Here is a 21,956-nt window from a genome sequence, read left to right as displayed (position 1 = left end):
CAGAATCAACCCTATAATTTTGATTGCATATCTTCATTAACTAAATGGTCCTGAATTTTACACATGAGCTTAACATCTCTATATTAGACAAGCTTTTAAACCTGCTCACATTTCAATAATCTGACCTGAACTCAAAAGAAGAATTATTTTATCTAGAAACTGTGTTGTACGAGCAGTTTTTCAAGTATACTAAAAAGTTGTTTTATTTTTAATGCCTGGGGCTGTTGACCTTGGCTTTGAGGATAATATTGAAAGTGGCTTTTCATGATTATGCTGGAACCGGAGCAAATCTTAGATTTATTGGCAATTCATAGGTGAATCTAACCATCGGGAGAGTGTTTATATTCATAAAGTAGCACTCCAGGAGAAAAATGACAGGAATTTTAGATGTCAAGACGTTAGTTAAAAGATGTGGTGTTTGCCCAGCAATGTGGCTCAGTCTGAGCAGATGGCGCCATGCCATTTCCTGAGTGATAGCGCAGAAGGTGTGATGACCAATCGTTTCCGGCCTGCAGTGCACTCTGGGGTTTCTCCCCACAATCTGTGGCTGAAGTGGGGCCACGCCGCCTCCACAGCACACGAGCCAGCTTCTCCCATGGCTCGTATTGGCCTTCAAAGCAGCATTCCTGCTTTTAGATCTCTTGACACAAGTGCAGTTAGTGTTATTAATAGCATAGCAACAGCTCTTCCTGTAGATTCCATCTCTCACAGAATGCTGGAAAACTCATATTAACTTCTGACTTAAAATGCCTTTTCTGATTTTCAGATACTCTTTTGACAGGTTTTCCTGTAGATATTCTTGAACTCTCGCTCCAAAATCTTTCTTCAGATCTCATTTCCCCTCCTCCTGCACCACTTTAATTTACTCGTTGGAGTTTTGTAAATCACAGGGAGAAAAGAAGGACGCAGGTAAATCTGTTCATCTCCAAACCTACTCCTTCCAACTTTTTAAAAAATGTCTTCCTTCATGTTTCTGACCCGCAATAAGTTTTGTCTCATTATACATGTGTGTATAACTCATACCAAAATATGAATAATTGTCACCTGAGCTTTCAGAAAACCTTTGCTCAGCCAAGCCTGTTGGTCGCTCTCCCGCCAGACCATGGCTCTGTCCCAGCAGCGCACTCGTGAGAGAATGCAGACTAAAATATTTCCTTCCATGACTTTGTGAATTTACAGCACCAAGGCTCAGGGGAAAAAGATCCAAACTTAAAAAAAAAAATTACTAAGAGTTTAAATTTATATTCTCATTCAATTTTGAGAGATCAAAATTGTTTCATAGTCTCTGCTTTGCAAAGTATATACTTGGCTATTGAATGAAAAAGGAGGTATTTTCTAGTCAACTGAATGGGTCAAGATAAAGTCACCACTCTTCTGCCATTTTCTAAATTTTCTTTCCATAAAATGGAATTCTTCTTTATAAAAAAAAAAAAAAATCTATATTCAAAATCTAGAGTCTCAGGCAAAGGTCAAGATCTGGTTCCTCCTCTTAATCTCCCAGATGCTTCTCCTTAACCCCACGTTCTCCTCCAGAGTCCAGCCACCGTGGGCAACTTCCTAGTCCCCTTCAGTCTTGGGCCTCAGTGACTTGGTAGTCACGTCTCCATCCCTTGGCTTAGCCAAGGCTTCACCAAAGTTCCCTGACCATTGAAGCGACTTTATTTCTAACTCTGTTTCAACCTCTCTATCTAAATCAGACACTAACCCAGTTTTAGACTAGGATGATTTCTTCTCTGAGCCCAAGGACTCATAGCCTTCTTCAATCTCCATATAATCCTTTGATCTCAGTAAAGCATTTGACATAGAATTAGCACTGAAAATCATACTTTTCTGGTGAATTAATTATAAGCATTACCATAATAGAGTAAAGAAAGCAGGATCTAGGACTCAGAGACATGGATACAAATCCTTTCCACTCTCTTTCGGTTGTATGATCTTGGACGAACCATCCACTTTCCCAGAGCCCCAGTTGCAAATGTGAATGAATGCACAGCACAGCGGTGGTGCAAATGAAAAGGTGAAACGATGGCTTGAAAGCGCCCAGTTTAGTTCAAAGTAGGTTCTCTACTTTCATTTCTTTGTATCAGAGAAGAGTCGTTTATCTTAATCCCAATAAGAAGTGGCTTATTTATACATACCTTCCTCTGTATCTGTTTGCGAAAATCAAATTGTTTTCTGCAAACCATCCTTAACTGAAAAATTCTATTCTGACATAGGATATGTTGCACACACAATACTCACAATACTTAACTTCGAGTTGCAGGACATAGTTTTAGAAAAAGACTATCAGAAATAGAACACATATAAATTTGAAAAGCCCTGTAATATTTCTGCCACAGACTTACCTTATTTTTTTTTTTTTTTTGCATAATGTAAGCCAGGCTTCTGAAATGAGTTGTTCTAGTAAGTCCCACAGCAAGAGAGATGCCAAAGCAATTACATTTATGGTAAATTCAGAAGGGAAAAATGTGCATAAGATAGGAAGAAAATTTTTGTGGGCATAATTTCAAAGAAAGTCAGTAGTTGGTCTCTACCAATGCAGTCACTGGGCACCCCTAGCATGGAGCAGTTAGAGATAGAATGGATCTGTCCAAACAAACATGATGTGAGGCCAAGAGGCAGAACCTTCAAAAATGAAGTGTCCTGTAAGGACACTGAAAACATTTTTATTGCTTTGTATTTGTATACTGTTTTTAATTTCTAAAAACACTTCGAAAAAATTTTGAGTCTCAAATGAATTAGGGCAGGGCTTGAAGACTCTGTCCTCAAGTCTTTCCATCCCAAAAATGTCATTTCTTTTTAAATCTGCCTTACCCTTGTATCTATCTTTCCCATCACCATCAAGTTTCTTGAAAGAGAAGCTTCCAATTGTTGGTTCTTAACTGTCACCTCCCAGTTTTCCCCAGTCCACTTGGCATTCTGTCTTCTGCCTTCATTTACCACTTCACAGAAATTGTCCTTGAAAAGGCTACCAGTGACTTCCTAACTGCCAGGCCCACAAACTTCTTCCAGTCCTCCTGCTACTTGACCACTCTATGAAATTCAACACTGTTGACCTGCCCGCACACACATTTTGTAATTCTTCTCTTTCTTTTTTCTGATTCTCCTCTCACGTTCCCTTTCTTTCCCTAGCTACTTTCTTTGCCCACTTTTCAATGGAAGCATCCCCCAGGATTCCATCCTCTATCTTCGTCACAGTCTTTGCTTGTATGATGTTACATTCCGCTGTGACTTCAGTTATCACTCATATGTGGTCACATCAATGAGGGCCCAGTATAAGACGGAAATCACATCAGTCATTTGAATAGAAACATTTTAATGTAAAAAAAGTTGTTAACTTTTAGAAGGGTCAGAAAAGGACTCTAAAGATTACAGGACAGCAACTTCAGAAAGCGGTAACGACCTTTAGGCCCGAGGGTATGTGAGCAAGGCAGGAGCTTAGAAACTTGGAAAAGACCTCCCAACCTCTTTCCCCACCATGGTAGCAATTCAGGCTTCACGATATGACATGACTTGGCTGCTGCAAACATGCAGCCTAGTGGTGGTGAAGAAACTTGCAGGAGGCAGCAGCCAATGCTGACCTGTGAAAGCCGCTTGGATGAGAGCTCCTTTCACCCCACACGCCAGTTTGCTGACTATCACATGGAAAAATAGCACACACACTAAAGAGGGAGGGCCCTGCCTCCTGCTCTGTCCTTCCAGTGTCCCTCCAGCAGCCTCTATTGGTAAAGTCTCAACTTGTAGCTCTTGACAAGGAAAACTGTCTACAGGGTCCATCTTGAGTATCACAAAGCAAGGCAAAGGGGGATGGGTTTGGAGTTGAGAGACAGTTATCTTAATAATCGGCACAGCAGATAACTTCCAAATCTGCATTTTTTACCTTGACCTCTTTTCCAAGCTCCAGACTTCTGCATGTCCGTATATAGATATCACAAAGACACCTGGAGTTCAGCATGTCTTCTTCATTATCCACATGCAAATAGATGTCAAGACTTGTAAATGCTATCTGAACAATGCATCTGGAGTTCATCCCTTCCTTTGAATACATAATTCTTTGGATATGTTCTATCACTACCATTACTGTAGTTCAGATTCTCATTTTCTGTTAGTACCAGTGCCATGCTCACAATTCCATAAGCATCTGTCTTACCCATTAACACCAGAATTTACTGTCTAAAACAACTTTTTTATTACCAAAACTCTAATAATTTCCTTTGCTAACAGAACAAAGTCTACATTCCTTATCTCAATATTCAAGACCCTTCACAAAATGGCACCAATCTATCTCCCAAGTGTCTTTTCTCACTGCAAGCTAAAACTACCACAACTAGTACTACTATGAAGCTAACGTGTATTGAGTACTTAATATGGACCAGACACCAATGTTAGCACCTTGTATGTATACTCTCAGTTAATCCTAACATCAAATATATTGGGCAAGTATTATTATCTTCATTTTATAGAAGAGGAAAATGAGGAAAAAAGAAGGTAAGAGACTTGCCTAAAGCCAAATACCCAGTCAGTGGTGAAATAAAGCTCTAAACCTGGGCAGTCTAATTCCAGACTCTATGTTTATATATAATGGTTCAAAATAATTCAGAGACCTAAACACAAGGGCTAAAATTACAAAATCTTTAAAATAAAGCAGGAAGGAATCTTTGTGGCATTGGATTTGGCAGTGGTTTCTGAAATGTGATGCCAAAAACAGGCAGCAAAAGAAAAAATAAATAAATTGAACTTGATTAAAAATAAAAACTTTTGTGTATCAAGACACTATTCACAGAGTGAAAAAGAAACCTACAAAATAGGAGAAAATATTTGCAACTATATCTGATAAGCAATTAATATCTAGACTATATAGAGGACTCTTACAATTTAACAACAAAATAAAAACACTCAAAATAAAAATGGGCAAAGGACTGGAATAGAAAGTTTCCCTGGAAAATGTACAGATATCCAATAAACATATGAAAAGGTGTTCAGCATCATTAGTCATTAGAGAAATGTATATCAAAACCATAATGAGAAACTACTTCCTACTCACTAGGATGGTTAATAAAAATTTTTTTAATTAATAAAAAAAATTAATTAATAAAGAAAACAGAAAACAACAAGTGTTGATAGAGATGTAAAGAAATTGGAACCATTGAATATTGCTGGTAGGAGTGTAAAATGGTATAGCCGTTATGGAAAACAGGATGATGGTTCCTCAACAGGATAAGCATAGAATTATCATATCATCCAGTAATACTACTTCTAGGTATATACCCAAAAGAACTAAAAACGAGTACACAAGCAGATATTTGTATACCAATGTTTGCAGTGCCGTTATTCACAATAGCCAAATGTGGCAACAACCTAAGTGTCTGTCGATGAATAAATGCATAAACAAAACGTGATCGATAGATAGATAGAGAGCTAGATATAGATGTAGAAAGAGATGGATATTACATACAATAAACTATTATTCAGCCTTAAACAGGTACAAAGTTCTGATATGCGCTGCAATATGGATAAATCTGGAAAACATCATGCTAAGTGAAATAAGCAGGACACAGAGGGCGAACACGTTACAGGTCCACTTGGCTGAGGCGTCTACAATCGGCAAATTCATAGAGTCGGTAGAATAGAGGGTACCAGGTGTGGGGGACGTGGGGAGGTCATCACTTAATGGTTACAGAGTTGCTATTTTGGGCAATGGGAACAGTGATAATGGTTACCCAGAATTCTAAATGTACTTAATGCCGTTGAATTTTAAACTTAAAAATGGTTAAAATGAGCAAATTCAGATTACATGTATTTTACTACATTTTTTTTTAAGCCCATAAGGAAATATTGAAAGTCCATGAGACTGGAAAGGAGAGAAAAAGAGTGAGGCCTTCAGGATTAAGGGCGAGAATCAACAGAGACAGCTAATTGGTTGGGGTGGGGGAGGAGGGAATATGGGTGAATCTAGGGTGACACCCAAGTTACCAGACTGAGGTCTTGGGTGGCCGTTTTTGGCATTACCCAGATTAACAGGTGGTCCAGACTGAAAAATAGGTCTGGCGTGATAGCCATGGCTTGTTCAGTTGTGACCTCTTTGTATTTGAAGTGCCTGTGGGACATCTCATAGTATAATAGAAATGTGATCTGACTGTGACATCGCCCCATTTATCATTATAGTCGAGTCAGCTGAAAAAGTAAACAAATGAATAGTAGCTAACATTTACTGACCACCTACCGCGCATCAGACACTGTGCGAGCACTTCGCATCTATCAGTTTAATCTTCACAGCTACCCTTTGAGGCAAGATCGTCCTCATTTTACAAACCTTATGCTGAGCCATACCAAGTATGAGCCATTCCCTAAAAAACGCCTCACACTGTCAAATCTCCATATTTATGTACATCTCCGATCCCTAAGGCTGCAATGTCCTGTCATTTTATTCTCTAGATTCAATTCTACTCGTCCTCCAGAGCCCCTTCCAAAGTCATTAGTTCTACAAAGTGTTCTAAGCTGTCTCGCTCAGAATTGATTGTTTCTCTTCAGTCCTCACTTAGCATTTAGTAATCTAATAACATGCCTCCAAAGTGATGTCCCCCCAGTAAGACTGTGGACTTCTTGAGAGTAGAAGCTGTTTTTAATTTGTCTTTGAATCTTTATCAGTACAACTCAAAGTGCCTTTCATTCAGAACCACTCTTTAAATGCCGACTTTCTATAAATGGATAAACTAAGCTCTGAGGAGGAGTGCACGGCTAAGATTATAAGGGAAACTCATCTGTGCCTGGTGAACCCGGACCTGCTCTGTCTCCATTCAGTTCTCTCTCCATATCACACCAGCATCTTCTTTCTGGCTCTGCATGTCAATTTGCATTCTGAAACCGATCACAGTCCTTAAAAGGGGAGCATCTTGATTCCTTTGCCACCTTAAAAATTCATGGCCAGAAATACTGGGAGTCTCAGGTATGTTCTCTAATACCCTCACTGGACTAAAAACTGCATGGAGAGAACTAATTCTTTATTCCCTCCACCCCACCCCACCCCGCCCCACCACTGTATACCCAGTATCAAGCAGAGTTCCTGGGCCAAAGCAGATACTCAAATATTTGTTAAGTGAATCACTATCCCACTAGTTCTTACTTAAAAGACCCCGAGGCTAGGGAGGAAATGAGAAACAATGTTCTCTTATTTATTAAACCGGGGCTTGTCTCTAACAACCAACTGAATTATCCATCCCTACACCTTACTGGCCACACTGACTTTTATACCACTCTCCCCTTCTCTTGTACCTCTTTTACAAAACATCCTGTGTTTGGGGGAGGGGGAGAAATGTTCAAGCTGAACCCGACTTCTCTTGCATACCTAAGAAATCCTTTACTCTCTGTTAGGCCTTTTCCTAATCCGTGCCCAAAAGGAGATTATCTCTGTAATCCTGTCACACAGGTGATTCCCTTTTCCCCTATTTTTCTCCTCCCCTCCCATTCCTCATTAAGCACCACCTCACTTCCTAATCAAGTTCAGTGTCACTCAGGACTCCTTGACACAATTTTAATGATGCTAAAGCCTGAAGCTGGACATCAAAGGAATAAAGCATAAAAATGATCTATGCTGCCGTAGACCTGGTCCTTATCCTGTGTCCTAGATTCGGAGTGCGTGTATGTGTGCAAACTGTCCTACCTTCCACCACAGACACTGAGCCCCTGTTGAAAAAGTATATATCATTTGTAAATTTCCTTGTCTACATTTTTTAAAACTTTATTCAAATGAATACATAAATATGATGATCGGCTCTATTGGAATTTTATTTGCCTATTATAATGGAGTTGTGTTTGTGAGCAAGAGGACAGGGTATGAATATGAGCCGAAGAGATGGGAATAAAAAGAAAAGGGAGAGAGAAGCAAGGGAGAATGGCCTGATATTAACCTGTATCCAAGAATATACCCGATCTTGAACTCTCGTCATTTTCTCTCTGGTACCACTAGTTGCTGGAATTTACACAGATGTAGACAATTAAGCCTGTAAAACTTGAAATTTGGCTTCCAGAGCAGCTTATCCCATTGTCTACCCAGATGCCATTTAAGTGAGAATTTAGAAATTTCAAGAGCTTAGAAAATGGGTCTGCTCCATTCCTGCCAGGGCCTTTTCGAGCTCACAGTGTTTAGAAACTAAACAAGCCTTTCTGATAGGCTTTGGTGTGAATCCACAGGCAGATTTGGCAGCTTTGCCTTTGTCCCTGGCTTGTGAATGTCCTTTTCTTCCCCATATCCTCCTTTTCCAAGAGCAGAGAGAGCCCCGCCAGTGAGTGAGCACCATGCCAGCTGACAGACGAGGGCAAACTTCTTCTGTGACCAAGTGGCCATAAACCCATAAGCAGCTGCTTTTTTCCTAAATGTAATTCTGAGTTCAAGTGGAGGAAGCAATAGCGCCCTGAAGATGTCAATGACCCTGGTTCTCTAAGAGTGTGGCTGTGAGTTAATTGGCCCAAGAATGAAAGGGCAGCCCTGCCCAGGGTTCTGTGAGGCGGAGCGCAGGCGGAGTGCAGGTTAAAGGCAGCTTTAGAAACCAAAACCCTGCACTCAGATAAGGAGATCAAATGAGAGCGTTACAGAGTGTGCCAGGCTCAAGACAGTAACAGCAAAATCAAACTTTTGACCTTCTGGGTGTTTCTGTTTCACCAAAGAAACTCTTTCACACAGCAAGGCATTGATTTTTACAAAAGGCGCATTTTAAGCTTGGCTCCCCAAATTCCATAGTAAAGTTCTTCCTGTGCACTTGTTTAAACAAGGTGGAGAAAAGGTAAAAGCCGTGAGAGTGAATCAGGGCACTTCAATGCCAGCCAAGTTCAGTTCCTGTCTTTCAGGATCTCCCACACTACTACGTGGAAATGCAATTAGTTTACAAGGGTGAGAGTCAAGCATTTTCTAATTTGGGGTTCAAATGTGGAGTCTATGCGTGCTGGGAAAATGAATGCTAAAGTGCTTGCAGGTGTTTACTTACAGTGCATTTGTTTTTGAAAAAGTGTCCATAGCTTTCCTTAGAATCTCTGAGAGGTCTGTAAGCCAGACTAGGTTCAAAACGATTGCCCTGTATCCTGCGTTGTTTCACATTCCCTGTCATCAGGGACAGAAACCCTGAAAGTAGAGGCCCAATGGTACAAGATGAATCCAAGCTTTTGCCAAATTCCCTGAATAAGGAAGTGGTACCCACCACACCGATTCCCTCCTGAAGGACATCGTACCAACCTCTACTCTTAAAGTAAGTCAAGTGTGAAATAGCTCCATCCACCACCATCTCTTCTGAGCATCGCTTATTTCTTTCATGTTACCCAGTATGTTTCCTACCAGCCTCCTCTCTGCCTCACCGCCCACTCCAACAGGAAGAGGCTCAGGTTGCATCCTTCTGCCGCGAAGAGACTCCTTAGCTTACCTACTCATTCTGGGAAAAAGAACCTTGACTAAGATGATCGGCTGAGTACATCCTGTTCTGTTTCTATTCTTAATAGTACTGAAGGAGATTATTATAATCCAGGACTATATAAAGACATAAAAAGGATTGAGATCATTGAGCTTATCTAAGCATCCACACCTAAGTAACAAACTATAAACAATATCCAACTCTGCCACGGGAAGTGGTTCTGATGCTAACAAGAGATTGGTGAGATCTTCAGGCAGGAAGATTTGACAAAGGGCCAGGTCCAAGCTTTCTGGTTGCTGTTTCTGCTGTTGATACTTTCCATAGTCTGCCCTTTTCCCACCCCTAACAGTTCCTTCTATCAGTGATAATATAATAATTGTAAAGAATTATCAGTCTTTTTTTCTCATTCTGCAACTTTTCAAAGTTCAGACCTTACATAGAGAATCTTCAGTTAGGATAATATTGCACCAATAGTACTATCTTTCCTACCTTACTAATACTCTAGAGTGAAATTTTCAATTTATCACCCAGGTGTAGACCAAGCTGGCCATCCAGGCGCCCTGGAACGTAAAGTCCCGTGTCCTGCACAGAACCAGGCAGCGCTCGGTGACTCGCGCTCTCCCGTCATGCACTTCTCCCGCGGCCCCCGCCTCACATTAGATCGCGCGCTCTCAGCTGAGGTGGTCACGGTAGAAGATGCTTTTGAGCACGAAGATGACAAATTCCAAGTTCAGAACTACCTGAAAAGGGAAAGTCTCTCATTTTACAGAAGGCCTGAGCCCTACGCTGCTCCCTAGTTGCTCGTCACACATTCCTTTGCCGCCGCCAGCTGCAGTTTTGCTGTTCGACCATCTCATGTTCTTCTACGTGTAAACTGACCATGTTACATTTACTTCCCTGCTTTTTCTCCATAAATTGCACACAAATTTCAGGTATCATTTAATAATCATGTAACAACAACAATAAAAATAAACTACCGAATCTATACCAGAATTGTCAGGGTCTAGAGGTAAAATAAAAGAGTCTCAAGCTCATCCGTCCTTCTTTCCACAGATTCGAAACGTGGCAGCCAATCTCTGTGTGGACAGCAAGCATGGAGCCACAGGGACTGAGCTAAGGCTGGACATCTGTGTCAAGGACGGTTCAGAAAGGACATGGTCTCACGAACAGGTGCGTCAGCGCCCGGAAGTCGCGGGGGGATGGGAGTTGAGGCAGGCGTGGAGGGATCCAGTGGGAGCAAATCTCTAGTTGGGATATTGGGACCCGGGTCCTGGTTCTGGTTCTGTCACCCACCAGCTCTGTAGTTAAGTGAATCACTTAACTTCTTTGTTGCTGTTTCTTCTCAGAGCAGTTGTGATAAGTGAAATAATATATAAAAATGCACTTTATATAATAGAAAGGATGGTAGACATGGTGACTGTAACCCTAGTTTTGTATTTCCTTTCCCCGAATGACAGTTTTCGAACCACGAAAAGCCTGTAGAGGGCTATGGAACCCCTGCAACTAAGTTTCATGGTTTTAGTGAAAGACTCCTTGTTCTTCTATAAGTTTGTGCGACTGTTTAATCTTATTTTTCCCCTTTGGCTGTATATTGAAAAGAGTACTTTACGTACACTTCTCGTTGTAGTAGTTTGTGATCTTACACATGAAGGATAACTTTGAGGCAGTAACACCTCGATATGGACTTCGTGAAATACATCAAAACAATTTATTGCTTTTGATTAAAAAATATTTCAGTGCAACTCAGTTTATGAAGTGAACTGTAATCTCTGACCCGCTTTGCAACTTGACAGACCTTGTGAGGGGTTTTCCTCACACCATGTCGCCTGTAAAAGAAAAAAGATAGTGGATAGAATTGTGTCTGCCTCTTTTTAATGCTTTCATCTTTAATTATAAAATATGCCAAATAGGAAACTATAAAAATATGATAGCGGACATTTGTGTACTCATCGTGCAAATTTAACAAGTATGTAAAGCTCTCGCCATATTACAGAGACAGTTGAAGTCCCTTTGCTCTCTCCCTCTGCAAAAGGACATTTTCCATATTCAGGGTAGTATGTCCTGACTGTGCTCTCTGTTTCCAAGAGTTGTCCTTAATGCTTCTCTTATGAAAACCAAAAAAGCAGACAAGCAGTTGTCAGTAAGGCATTAGTTCTGTTCTATTCCAATGTTCCGTGAGCTAAAGTCCTCAAACGTCTATCTTGTTTATTAAATCAGTGAAGACCCACCGTACCCACCCTGGGCTCTTGCAAGTGGTCGGGTGTGCAGAGATTCAGCACGGTGGCACCTCCCTGACCACTGTCATCCTCTGCCCCGAATCCAGCCTGCACTGCGTGCAGGGCAGCAACACTTAGGAGAGCAACAGCGGGCCAAGTCCACGCAAGGTCCAAAATTAATTCGTTCACTGAACCAACAGTGCCCCCTGCCCCACTGGTAACTCTTATCCCACAACCTCATGGTGTTCTAGAAGGAAACTGAGCCTTGCAGTCAGGCCAGCCTGGATTTCAGCGAGTTTAGCCTGTGCGTCTTTATAAAGTTATTAAGTCTTTAAGGGACAATAATATCCACCTCATATACGGGTTGTTATGAGAAGAAATAATGTCAGTGATATTCTTGCACATAGGTGCAGAGTAAATATACTTTTGCTTCTGCCTTCTCACAACTTCTCCCCCTAGAGCACTTTATATTGTATTAGAAACTTCTCTCAAGCCCCCAGTAACTGCCAAGCACTAAACAGGATTTATCATTTCACTCAGATACATCGTGCAGTGTGTGCACACTTATCAGATGGGTTTTAAAGAAGCCTGAAGCTCCAGGATTTTCTGATAGGAATGAAGTGTCAGTAAAAGCTGACTCATCTCCTCCTTCCTCTATCTCTTCCTATAAGACCACAGAAGTGTTAGCAGAGATGTGAAACATAGTGCTGGCCTCTTACTCCAAGAAGCAATTCTGATTTCTGCCTGGGAGCAAAAGAGAAGGCTTCAGAGGCCTCCCCGTAAGATAGGCATCTATAGAGGAAAAGATGATCTTTAAAAAGAAAAAAGAAAACAAGACATGACAAAAGAAAAAACTATGTCTGTAGGGCTAAATTTTTCTCTACCACCTCTGTTCAGCCCGACCAGGAAATACACCTAGCCAGCTGGTTAGTATGAAGTATGCGTACCCGCATGTCTGAATCAGCTTTAGTATTTCTATCCCCTGGAATGTCCTAGAACGTGATATTCTCTGAAATTCAGATTTTATTTGACAGCTGAAAATGAATACATATAAATCCAACTATATGGCATGCATTTTAAAAATTGTTCGTTCGTTTCCCCTCCCCAAGCAAAACTGCAAAAATCTATGGCATGTAATTCAAGAGACAGTCAGCAGAGGGCAGCACTAGACAAGCAGACAACTACGTAAGAGGCACTAAAGAGACCAGTTAAAAAATATCTTTAAAAACATTTCCATTCTATAGAGACTCTGAAAACGGAGCTACAGGAAGATTAAACAAGGTCGACAGGAGGTGAAAAATGAATCCTATTTGAAATATGTATCACCATATATTAACGTGGAGGTTAAAACATTACAAGCTGTTTTGTTTTCTAGTAATTAACTGCAAGCTTTATTCAGTATATTACTCTGTGACTTATAAGAATTAGGACTTATTCTTCCACATTTAGATTAAAATTTCTGAATGAGAAAAGAAGTATATCAGGACAGGAAAATTATATGTATTCTTTCTGATTCAAAGGTATTCAAAGAACACAAAAGGGACACTTATTAGAGTTGAAATGATCCTTTTTATTTAAAAATGGCAAAAATAAAACAGAAATGAATAAACACAATAGTTACCTGGGAAATAACGGAGCGGCCATTGAAGAAAATGCCTTTTGTTGCACAACACCGGTGATGACTAATTTAGTTTCTATGAAGGAGGAAATGTGCGATTCCCTTTTTCACGGCAGTGTATTTAGCTGTTTGATATCACTACAGTATTGTGTGCAGGCTTTCAGTTTTCTTTAGGAACCAAGAAAGAAAACTAAAATTAGGCCATAGTAAGACGTAGGTCTGGAAAGCATCCTCCCCGACTGCTAATATGAGTCCCAGTCCCGGGAGGAGGGGAGGGGAGGGGAGGAGGCCCCTGTGGCTGTTTGGCCGGGCAGCAGGCCCTGATCTCATTCTGGAGAGGAAGCACAGCCTCAGAACAGGCCTCATCCTGCTGAGGAAGCAAACGCCCCCTTTCCGAGACCTGCAAAGGACGGATTCTGGGACATATCGTCTCACTCTCAGGACACAGAACACTGATGGGTACAGATACAAGGAGGAACGTGCAGTATCTCAGATTTCTGCCAGCCATGTAACAATGAAATGGAACATCGCTATCCACAGAGAGAAAAATATTTTCAGTCTCAAATCAGGTAGCAAGATTAAGATAATACGTATATTTGTATTACCAAAACTAGTGAGCTTATTTATACCATACAGATGCAGGCAACATTACACGTACCATGTTACGATTAAAGCAAGAAGTCCGTGTTATGTATCATTCCGAATCTATATTTTAAAGTATCGCTTAAAAGGAGAAAGTAGAGAAATTAACATCAATTTACTCTAAAATTGAGAGATTTGAGGTTAAAAAAAATCAAGCATTATTGTCCAGGAAACCTAAGTGAAATCTACATTTTTCTGTCAGTAGAGAACACACCCAGGGTAGGAGACAAACTAAGCATGTCACAATAATATCACCCAGTGCTCACAATGACAGTGCTTTCATGTCTGCTTGTTTCTGCTTTGTCAAGATTGCACACACAAAAGTGTGTCTAATGAATGAAACACTCAACGCCCGATTGGTTTGATATGGCCATTACGATAAGATAAATGGCAACAGAAAGCATTTCAAAAACATAAGAGAGAAAAATTTTAACTAACGATAGATACAGAGGAATAAAAATGGATATAATCTGAAGATGCATCACATCGGATGCAGGAAAATAATCACCAGGTAACAATAACAACAACAACACCTCAAACACTGAAGACTATAAGCTAGCAATCAAGAATGATTGTTTTACTATAATAACAAATCTAGAAACAAGAAATAAAAGTCACCTCAGGAAGCCCTGAGATATAATTGTGACAATACATGAATAAATCCATCCAAGAGACAAATTTGCTATAGCACACATAGTCTTCTCAACCTAAAAATCCATTTACTAAAAAGTAAGACAAGTAAAACGTTAGAAGGTAATAAGTAAGGAAAAACTGTCAGTCAAGACACTTAACCCCTGGGGGCCCGATTTGCCCCGACCGCTTGGTAAGAGACAGCGCTCGGCTCTGGCCTCACAGAGCACAGCAGGTCCTCAAATAACATTGTTTCATTCAGTGTCCTTATAACATTGATGAGATGCCATGGGAAATTCACCATTGTCCATATCGATTAGCCTTTGGTAAACTGGTTTCATTATGTGTCGTTTTACTTAAAGTCACAGAACCTATTGACTACGTGAAGTAAAGAATTACTGTATAAAAACCAAAATGAGAGACAGACGGCGGCCAAAAGACAGACGGAGAGGGAAATGGAGAAACCAGCAAAGCCCACTGGCTCTCGTGTGGGTCGGGCCGCTCGTCCTACCAAGGAAATTTCATATTTAAATAAAATAAATATTTAATCGATGCCAAAGGCAGGCTTATCTGCCAGGAAATTTCTTTTCCAATAATAGGTAACTGAGCCTAGAATCACCGAAGTGAAAATTCGACAAATAAGAGCTATGGTTAACATTGTTGAAATCAGACACAAACAACATAAGTTTATTTAAGGGATTTAAAAGACTGATTCATTCATCTTGACATACTTTCTGTTAATACAATAAGTGCAAGTTTTCATTTATTTGGTAGTGATTTTATTGGACATTTATTATGTTTTATGAATTGTTCTGGGTGCTAGAAACACAAAGATAAAAAATATATAATTCCTGCCATTAAGGATCTCGCTGTCTAGTAAGAGATACAGAAACACAAATGTACAATCATGATGAGAGAAGACAGGGGATGGGAAGGGGCGAGGGGGTCAAAGAGGAAGGCTGTTTGGATGGTGAACAGCTGAACGGAATCAAAGCACTGACGAGCACTCACTAGGTTGGCCGGGGAGTGCTGGCCTTCCCCCCAGAGGGACCTTCATGGACAAAGACGCAGAAGGGAAGATATAGCTTGATCAGTACAAGGGACTGCAAATGTTTTATTATTGCTGGAACGAACATAAAATAAAGGGAAGAAATGCAGCTGGGGAAAAAAAAAAAACAGCAAGAGCCAGATTGCGGAGAGTTGTTTGTATGTTAAAGAGTTTGAATGTTACTCTAAGCGTTACATGAAAATATTGGGGGATTTTAGATTGAGAAGCAACATGGTTAAATAAGCATCTCGATCTGACTTCTCTGGAGGCTGAGGAGGACAGATAGAAAGGAATCTAAAAAGGAAGGTGGGAAAGAAACTAATTAAGAGATCATTTCAGTAATCCAGACAGGAAATGTTGAGAGCAGTGGTAGTGGAGAGAGTTAGGGACTGCCAGCAGTATTTAGGAGACGAAAATGGCAAGACTTGGCAGGTGGTAGATGAAGACGGTAAGAGAGACAAAAGGGTTCAAGACAAAAGACGCCCTTGTTGGCACGTCGAATAATCTGACCATCAACTAAAACAAAATATAGAGGTAGGAACAGGCTTAGAAGGGAAGAAAATCAATGGAATTTGGGATATGTTGAATTCGAGAAGTCCATGGGACATGCAGCTGGGAAATTCTACATAGAGGTGAACATTACTTGGATCATGAGTTATCAACATATTGGCAAGAGTTGAACTGAGCAGGTTCAAGAGAAGGTGCGAGGACACAGGGTGCAGGGGAGAACCCAGAGCAGCACCCCTGGCGAAGAGACGGGTGAAAGATGGACACGGGCGACACATAGTTACAGGGCAACGGGAGCTCAGTGTTTCAAAAGCCAATGGAGTAATGAGTTCTGAGTTGATGAGAGCGCTCAAAGTCAGAAATGCCAGATAGAGCTTTTTCCCTGAGAAGTCACTCCCCTGCACAGGATTTGAATGAATCTAAAAATGTCTCAGTTCACAATCATTAAAAAAAAAAAAAAAAAAAAGCTAGGAAAAGGAACTATTCAATTCTTCATGACTCTATTCAAATGTCTAACCTAATATCCCCTGACTTTCTATTTAAAGCATTCTCTTTTGTCCTGTCTTCCAGGGAAATAGAATATAGTCACTCACCATGACTCAATCAATTTTCAGACGTTTGATTTAGATCTTTTCTTCCTTATTTTATTCAGACCACTTACCCCAGTTCTTTCAAGTTTCTGCAGTTTCCTCACTATTTAACTGTTCTTGTTAGCTATTTCTGGAATTTTACCAGATTCTCTACATTTTATTTCCTGGGTAGGACTTAAAAACTAAAATACACTCTGAGCCTGGTCAGCAGAGGGGCTAAGCACATTATCTAGACTGTGCTTGCTTTTATACCAGCAGGGCTCCTTGACACCTCTTTATTTTGCAGTTCACAGTTTGGCTTCACACAGACAGACCTGCCTTAAATCCTGGAGTAAGAATCATATCACCTTACTGAAATTTTAGAATCGGAACAAATCATAGGGCTCATCTAGTCAATTTTCCCACTTAGAGACCTTTCCTACTGCACCCTCCAATAGTTCTCCAGGTCAGACTCAAGAAAATACCTTTCCCCTGTAAAAGCGTGTGTGATTTAAAAAAAAAAAAAAAAATTAATGCATTGTAAAATTGATTTTGTGCATCATAAGCAGCGTTTTTTAAATAATAGAAGGGGATGAATAGGATGGGATAGACTAGGATCAATAGGTTTGGATGGAATATGAGAGTCTATTAAGTGCAGTAAGCATAAATATCGGTTCATGAAATTTCTTTTTCAGTTTAAGGATGGGGAGTCTCTCTCTCTCTCTCTCTCTCTCTCTCACTGTTTGTGTGTGTATGTGTGTGTGTGTGTGTGTGTGTGTGTATGCATACTCATGTGCGTATGTGTGTATAAACTATTTCTTACTGTGAGTTAACAAAACTTTCTACATCGCCCTGCAGAATGGCTCTTACCAACCCCAGGAAATTAATCTGCCTGTTTTTTACTTCATCGAGCTTAGCTTTCATTTAAATCATTTTTTTCAAGTTGCGAGCCTCAATCCAGTTTAACCCTACTCCTGGTCTTTTTTTTTTTTTTTTCAGTTAATCTGCTTACTTAGTTGACTGTGGGCCATTTGAACCAGTAACATTTTATCTAAATAAAGAGCTTCATTAAAGAGTTTCTTCTTCCTCCCACCTCTCCCTCTCTTTTGCTTTTTCCTCCCCCTCCCTGCTCCCCCCCCCCCACACTGAACCCTCTGTTATTTTTCCCATACCTAACTGGAAGTTCTTCATTTGCATTTTTTGGCACCCTGGGCCAAAGGTGCCCCTGTCACTGCTACAAGCAAGCGCTTTATGATCCATTCCTGCTCCCACACCTCAGTTATGCCAGGACGTGGTTCTTTCTTATAAATCACAAAACATCTGAATTGCTGAAAGTCACGCCTCCCCCTGCTCTCAAATCCCTTTAGATTAAACTCACTGCAGCATTTCTGCTATTGTCGCTTTGTTAGCTCTTTACTTTTGGATGGAGAGAAGATATTCGGCCTGGCGAACCACTGCACACGCGAAAATTCTGCTTCGATGCGATCTCACACAGCAGCCCGGTCACTCTCTATGACTGTCATGGCATGAAGGGGAACCAGCTCTGGGGATACCGGAAGGTAAGAGACAGCTCCCCACGAGCATTCTCGAGCTGCCAGGCTAAAGGTATTCTAACCCAAAGTTTTCTTCTCGAACACACTGTTTGACGCAAATCGTTACCTGGACACGTGTATATGCATTTGGCTCACACACTTGGGGACCACCAGCGAAGGTCAGAGGCAAGACAGAGTGTGTGGGAAGTGGCACGATTTGGTTTTTTGCTTGTCACGTGTGCACCCATCAGAGCCAGTTATGACTGAAAGGTGACTTTGAACCAGAACACTGGCCCTATGGGGAAGGGACAAGTTGTAACCCAGACAGCTCCCAAACGGAGGGACCACAAACCCAATAAACAAATGAACATGTGTATGCTTTTTAAGATCCCCAATTTGCACAGAGAGAGAGAGCGAAAAAGAGAGAGAGAAGGAAGGAGATTAACACATTTATTCATTTACTATACATCTCAGGCTCATTTGTTTGTGAGCTGTCTGGGTTAAGATAACTACATTTATGTGACTATTTATACATTCATGTAGATGTAATTATTGCAACCCTTACACCTTATACAGAAAGTGATTCATTTGTAATCTGGCCAAAATCCTGCCCAGGTAGACCAAAGGGGAACTTATTTGGGGAATTTAAGTTTAAAGAATGATAAAGTTAACAGTTAATGACAGAAAAAAATAGTTCAAAAACAAAGATGAAACACATTGTGTGATAAAAAGCAATAAAATTTTTATTTTGAAATATTTTCATTAAGTTATCTTTTGTTAACTTTTTAGAATATTATACAATTTTTTTTTTGAAGTTCTTTGTTTTTTTAAGGCTAGACTTGGACGCCAATTAGCAAGTACTTCATAAGCTGCACCCTGCTCCCTCGAGCTCACAGAACTGCCAGGGCACTTTCCAGCCAGCTGGAAGATGCCTTCTGTTTGCCTTTGTACTTTATGTTTGCATAATTCAGCCTTACTCTAGACTATAAGGAAAATGTCATACTCATCACTTTAACCATGAGCTTTGGCTAGCCTGTGGGTGACGACGTAAAGTCAGTATCCCCTGAAATTACAGAAAGTTAGAGGGAAGGAAGTTAAAGGGGGACCATGGTTTTGATGCCCGTTCCCTGTGATAACTATCTGTCTGTCAGAGATGGGCCCCTAGAATTATCCTCACAATATTAGAATCCCCACCTCTGTCAGATTATGCTTATGTGTCCAGAAAAAAAGGTGTAATTTCAGTTATTATATCCTTCTACAAAACAATTTAAAATCAAAAGATCTAACAAGAACGGCATCAGATGTAATATGGGGGGATCGCTGTTTACCTTATGAAATTCATCATATACAATTGATCTTGTCAAACCCTTTCGCTATTCAATATGATTACAGTCTGTGTGTGGTGCAATATGGAAATTTTTTGTTTTGGTTTGGTTTGGGTTTTTTATGGTTATAGCCTAACCTTTAAGAAGTTGTTTTCTGGGCACCTCAATGAAATACCTGATTTGCCATTTGCCTCCTATGCTGGTGGCCGCTAATGAACAGACCACTTCACATTACTGTATGTTTATAGCATGAGAGACAGAACACTCAATAATGTGCAATTAAGCCCAGAAAATATGGTTGTTTTCATTAGCAAGCCTACAAAAGCTTGCAGATGGATAAGACCAACTAATACATGTGCACACAGAGCTCCTGGGGAGAAAAAAAACGGCTGCTGTGATTTCAAGAGGTAACGTACAGCTTTAACACCTTAATCCTTTCCAGTATCCTCAGGGATCTGTGAAGGGAACCACCAGATGCCATTGTGCTGTGGCTCTTTTCTCAGATCTTTGCGTAGCTGTTGGCTTTGTATTGCTTAGCAAAAGGTTACGCTTGCTGTGTATTTATATAACAAGCAAGGTATTTATACATAATCGGGAACAAGCCAGAAGCTCAAAATGAAAAGTTTCTGAAATATCTCATCTTAGTCAATGGCTCAGGCCTATTCAAATGTACCTGCTTTAGAGAATTTCTCTCGTCTATTTCAAGGGCTGTCCCCAAGGCCTTAAGAGAAAAAGCACAGAGTGAAGTCCCTCCGGGTTGCTACCTTGTTCGTTTAGATGCACTAGTTGGGCCTGGAGGCTTCCGAAAAGCTTAGCAATATTTTGAGACAGCTTTGGCTGTCCTGATTTTTATTAGCATATTCATGAAGCAACAGGATCCTGAAGACCCTACTAATTGCCTAAAGGACCTCAGTGGGTCATCTCTTAAGCTCCTAAGGTAATCATCATCTTCACCTACAACTGTAAAGGGAGCATTGGGCTAATGCTTTACACACTTTCTCTCAAGTGTCACAATCTTCGAGGTACTGTCAGGTATAACTCACAGAAGAAACTGTAGCAGCAGGTTTGTGGCAGAACCAACATTCAAGCTTAGGCTCACCTGGCTTCAAAGTCTCGACTCTTTCCACTGTCCTGCTCTTAAGAAATCAGACCAATATCGAGAGTTACCAATGCCTGTTGGATTCAGCAGCACAGATAGCAGCCGAGCCCCCTCCGGGCTATGGAAGTTTCTTTGAGAGGGAAGGTGGTTGGAGGCTCAAGGGGGTGAAGGTTGTTGTCAGGCCCCACTCTCTGATCCATCTGCAGCTGTTAGGTGTTGTGGTTTATTCGGGAAGATTTTTCCCCCAGCTTTACTGAGATATATTGTATATGTTATATACGTTTAAAGTGTACAACATGATGATTTGATATATGTATATGTTGCAAAATGATTACCACAGTAAGTTTAGTTAAGGCATCCATCACCTCAGATAGTTACTGTTAAGATTGACTCTCTTAGCAGGTTTGAAGTGTAGAATACAGTATTGTCAATGATAGTCACCATGCTGTACGTTACATCCCCAGAACTCATTCATCTTATAACCGGAAGTTTGTACCTTATGACCACCTTCGCTCATGACTCTCACCTCACCCCCACCCCCAACTTTCTGTCAATTCTTTTCAGATATCATACTCCGCCACCAAAAAAAAAAAAAAAAAAAAAGGAATTTCTGTGACGTGGTCTTTTGTTAACTAGGTTTAGTTGCACAGCTTTGTCCCATAATAGCAGGTACCCAGGATAAGGAATCCCATTCTGGGTTTTCTGTTACCACCAGGGGGACCCCTGTTACAAGAACAGTGACTTATTCAAGCAACCTCAGTAAAAATATTCAAATCAACCAACATTTGAAACAAGAAACTGCCTTCCCTTTTCTTCAACCCCTATGTCTTACTGGTCACTAACACTTATCTGTCCTCTGCCCTGGCCAACATCTCGAAGATCCATCTTCTCTTTGCTGTTTCTGTAGCCCCTGCCCTAGTTCCAGCCCTTTCCATCTTACACCTGGACTTTTGCAATAGCGACTTGAAGGGTTACACTGCCTTCTGTCTTTTCCCGGCTCTAATCCATCTCCCACCCTGAAGTCAAATGGAGATCCTGTAAAATCTGGTTATTGCATTCTTGTGTTTTACAACTTTACTTGGTTTGTCATTGAGTAGAAAATAAAGGGCCTCCACCTCCCACTTCTCATCCTGACTCTTCGTTATCTGGTCAACATAATGGTTGCCTGTCAGACCTAACTCATCCTGATTCAAACTATAATGTTATCTCGAATAAGTTATTTTACATGTGTGATTTTCAACTGCCTCATCAACATTATAAGGAGGATAATTAAGTGAGATAAACCAAATAAAATTTCTAGCACAATTTCTGACCACATGATCAAATTTCCATCCATGTAACAAATGCACTTTTTACGCTGACAGCAGTGGTG

The 21,956-nt window shown here is 40.6% G+C and overlaps 1 protein-coding gene across 3 annotated transcripts in view; it reads left to right on the top strand.

The window, feature by feature from the left end:
• Positions 1-21,956, top strand: part of GALNTL6 (polypeptide N-acetylgalactosaminyltransferase like 6) — an 881,484-nt gene that overhangs the window by 844,008 nt on the left and 15,520 nt on the right. For all 3 annotated transcript variants that reach the window (XM_016148213.2, XM_016148211.2, XM_016148214.2), the window contains 2 exons: positions 10,452-10,568; positions 18,038-18,187. In XM_016148213.2, the coding sequence (XP_016003699.1) occupies positions 10,452-10,568; positions 18,038-18,187 (267 nt within the window). The remainder of the gene's footprint in view (positions 1-10,451; positions 10,569-18,037; positions 18,188-21,956) is intronic.

Source organism: Rousettus aegyptiacus, unplaced genomic scaffold (genome assembly GCF_014176215.1).
Source record: "Rousettus aegyptiacus isolate mRouAeg1 unplaced genomic scaffold, mRouAeg1.p scaffold_m13_p_16, whole genome shotgun sequence".
In the NCBI taxonomy this organism is placed as follows: Eukaryota; Metazoa; Chordata; class Mammalia; order Chiroptera; family Pteropodidae; genus Rousettus; species Rousettus aegyptiacus.
Note: the sequence above shows the minus strand (reverse complement) of the source record. Positions and strands in the feature narration are given on the sequence as shown.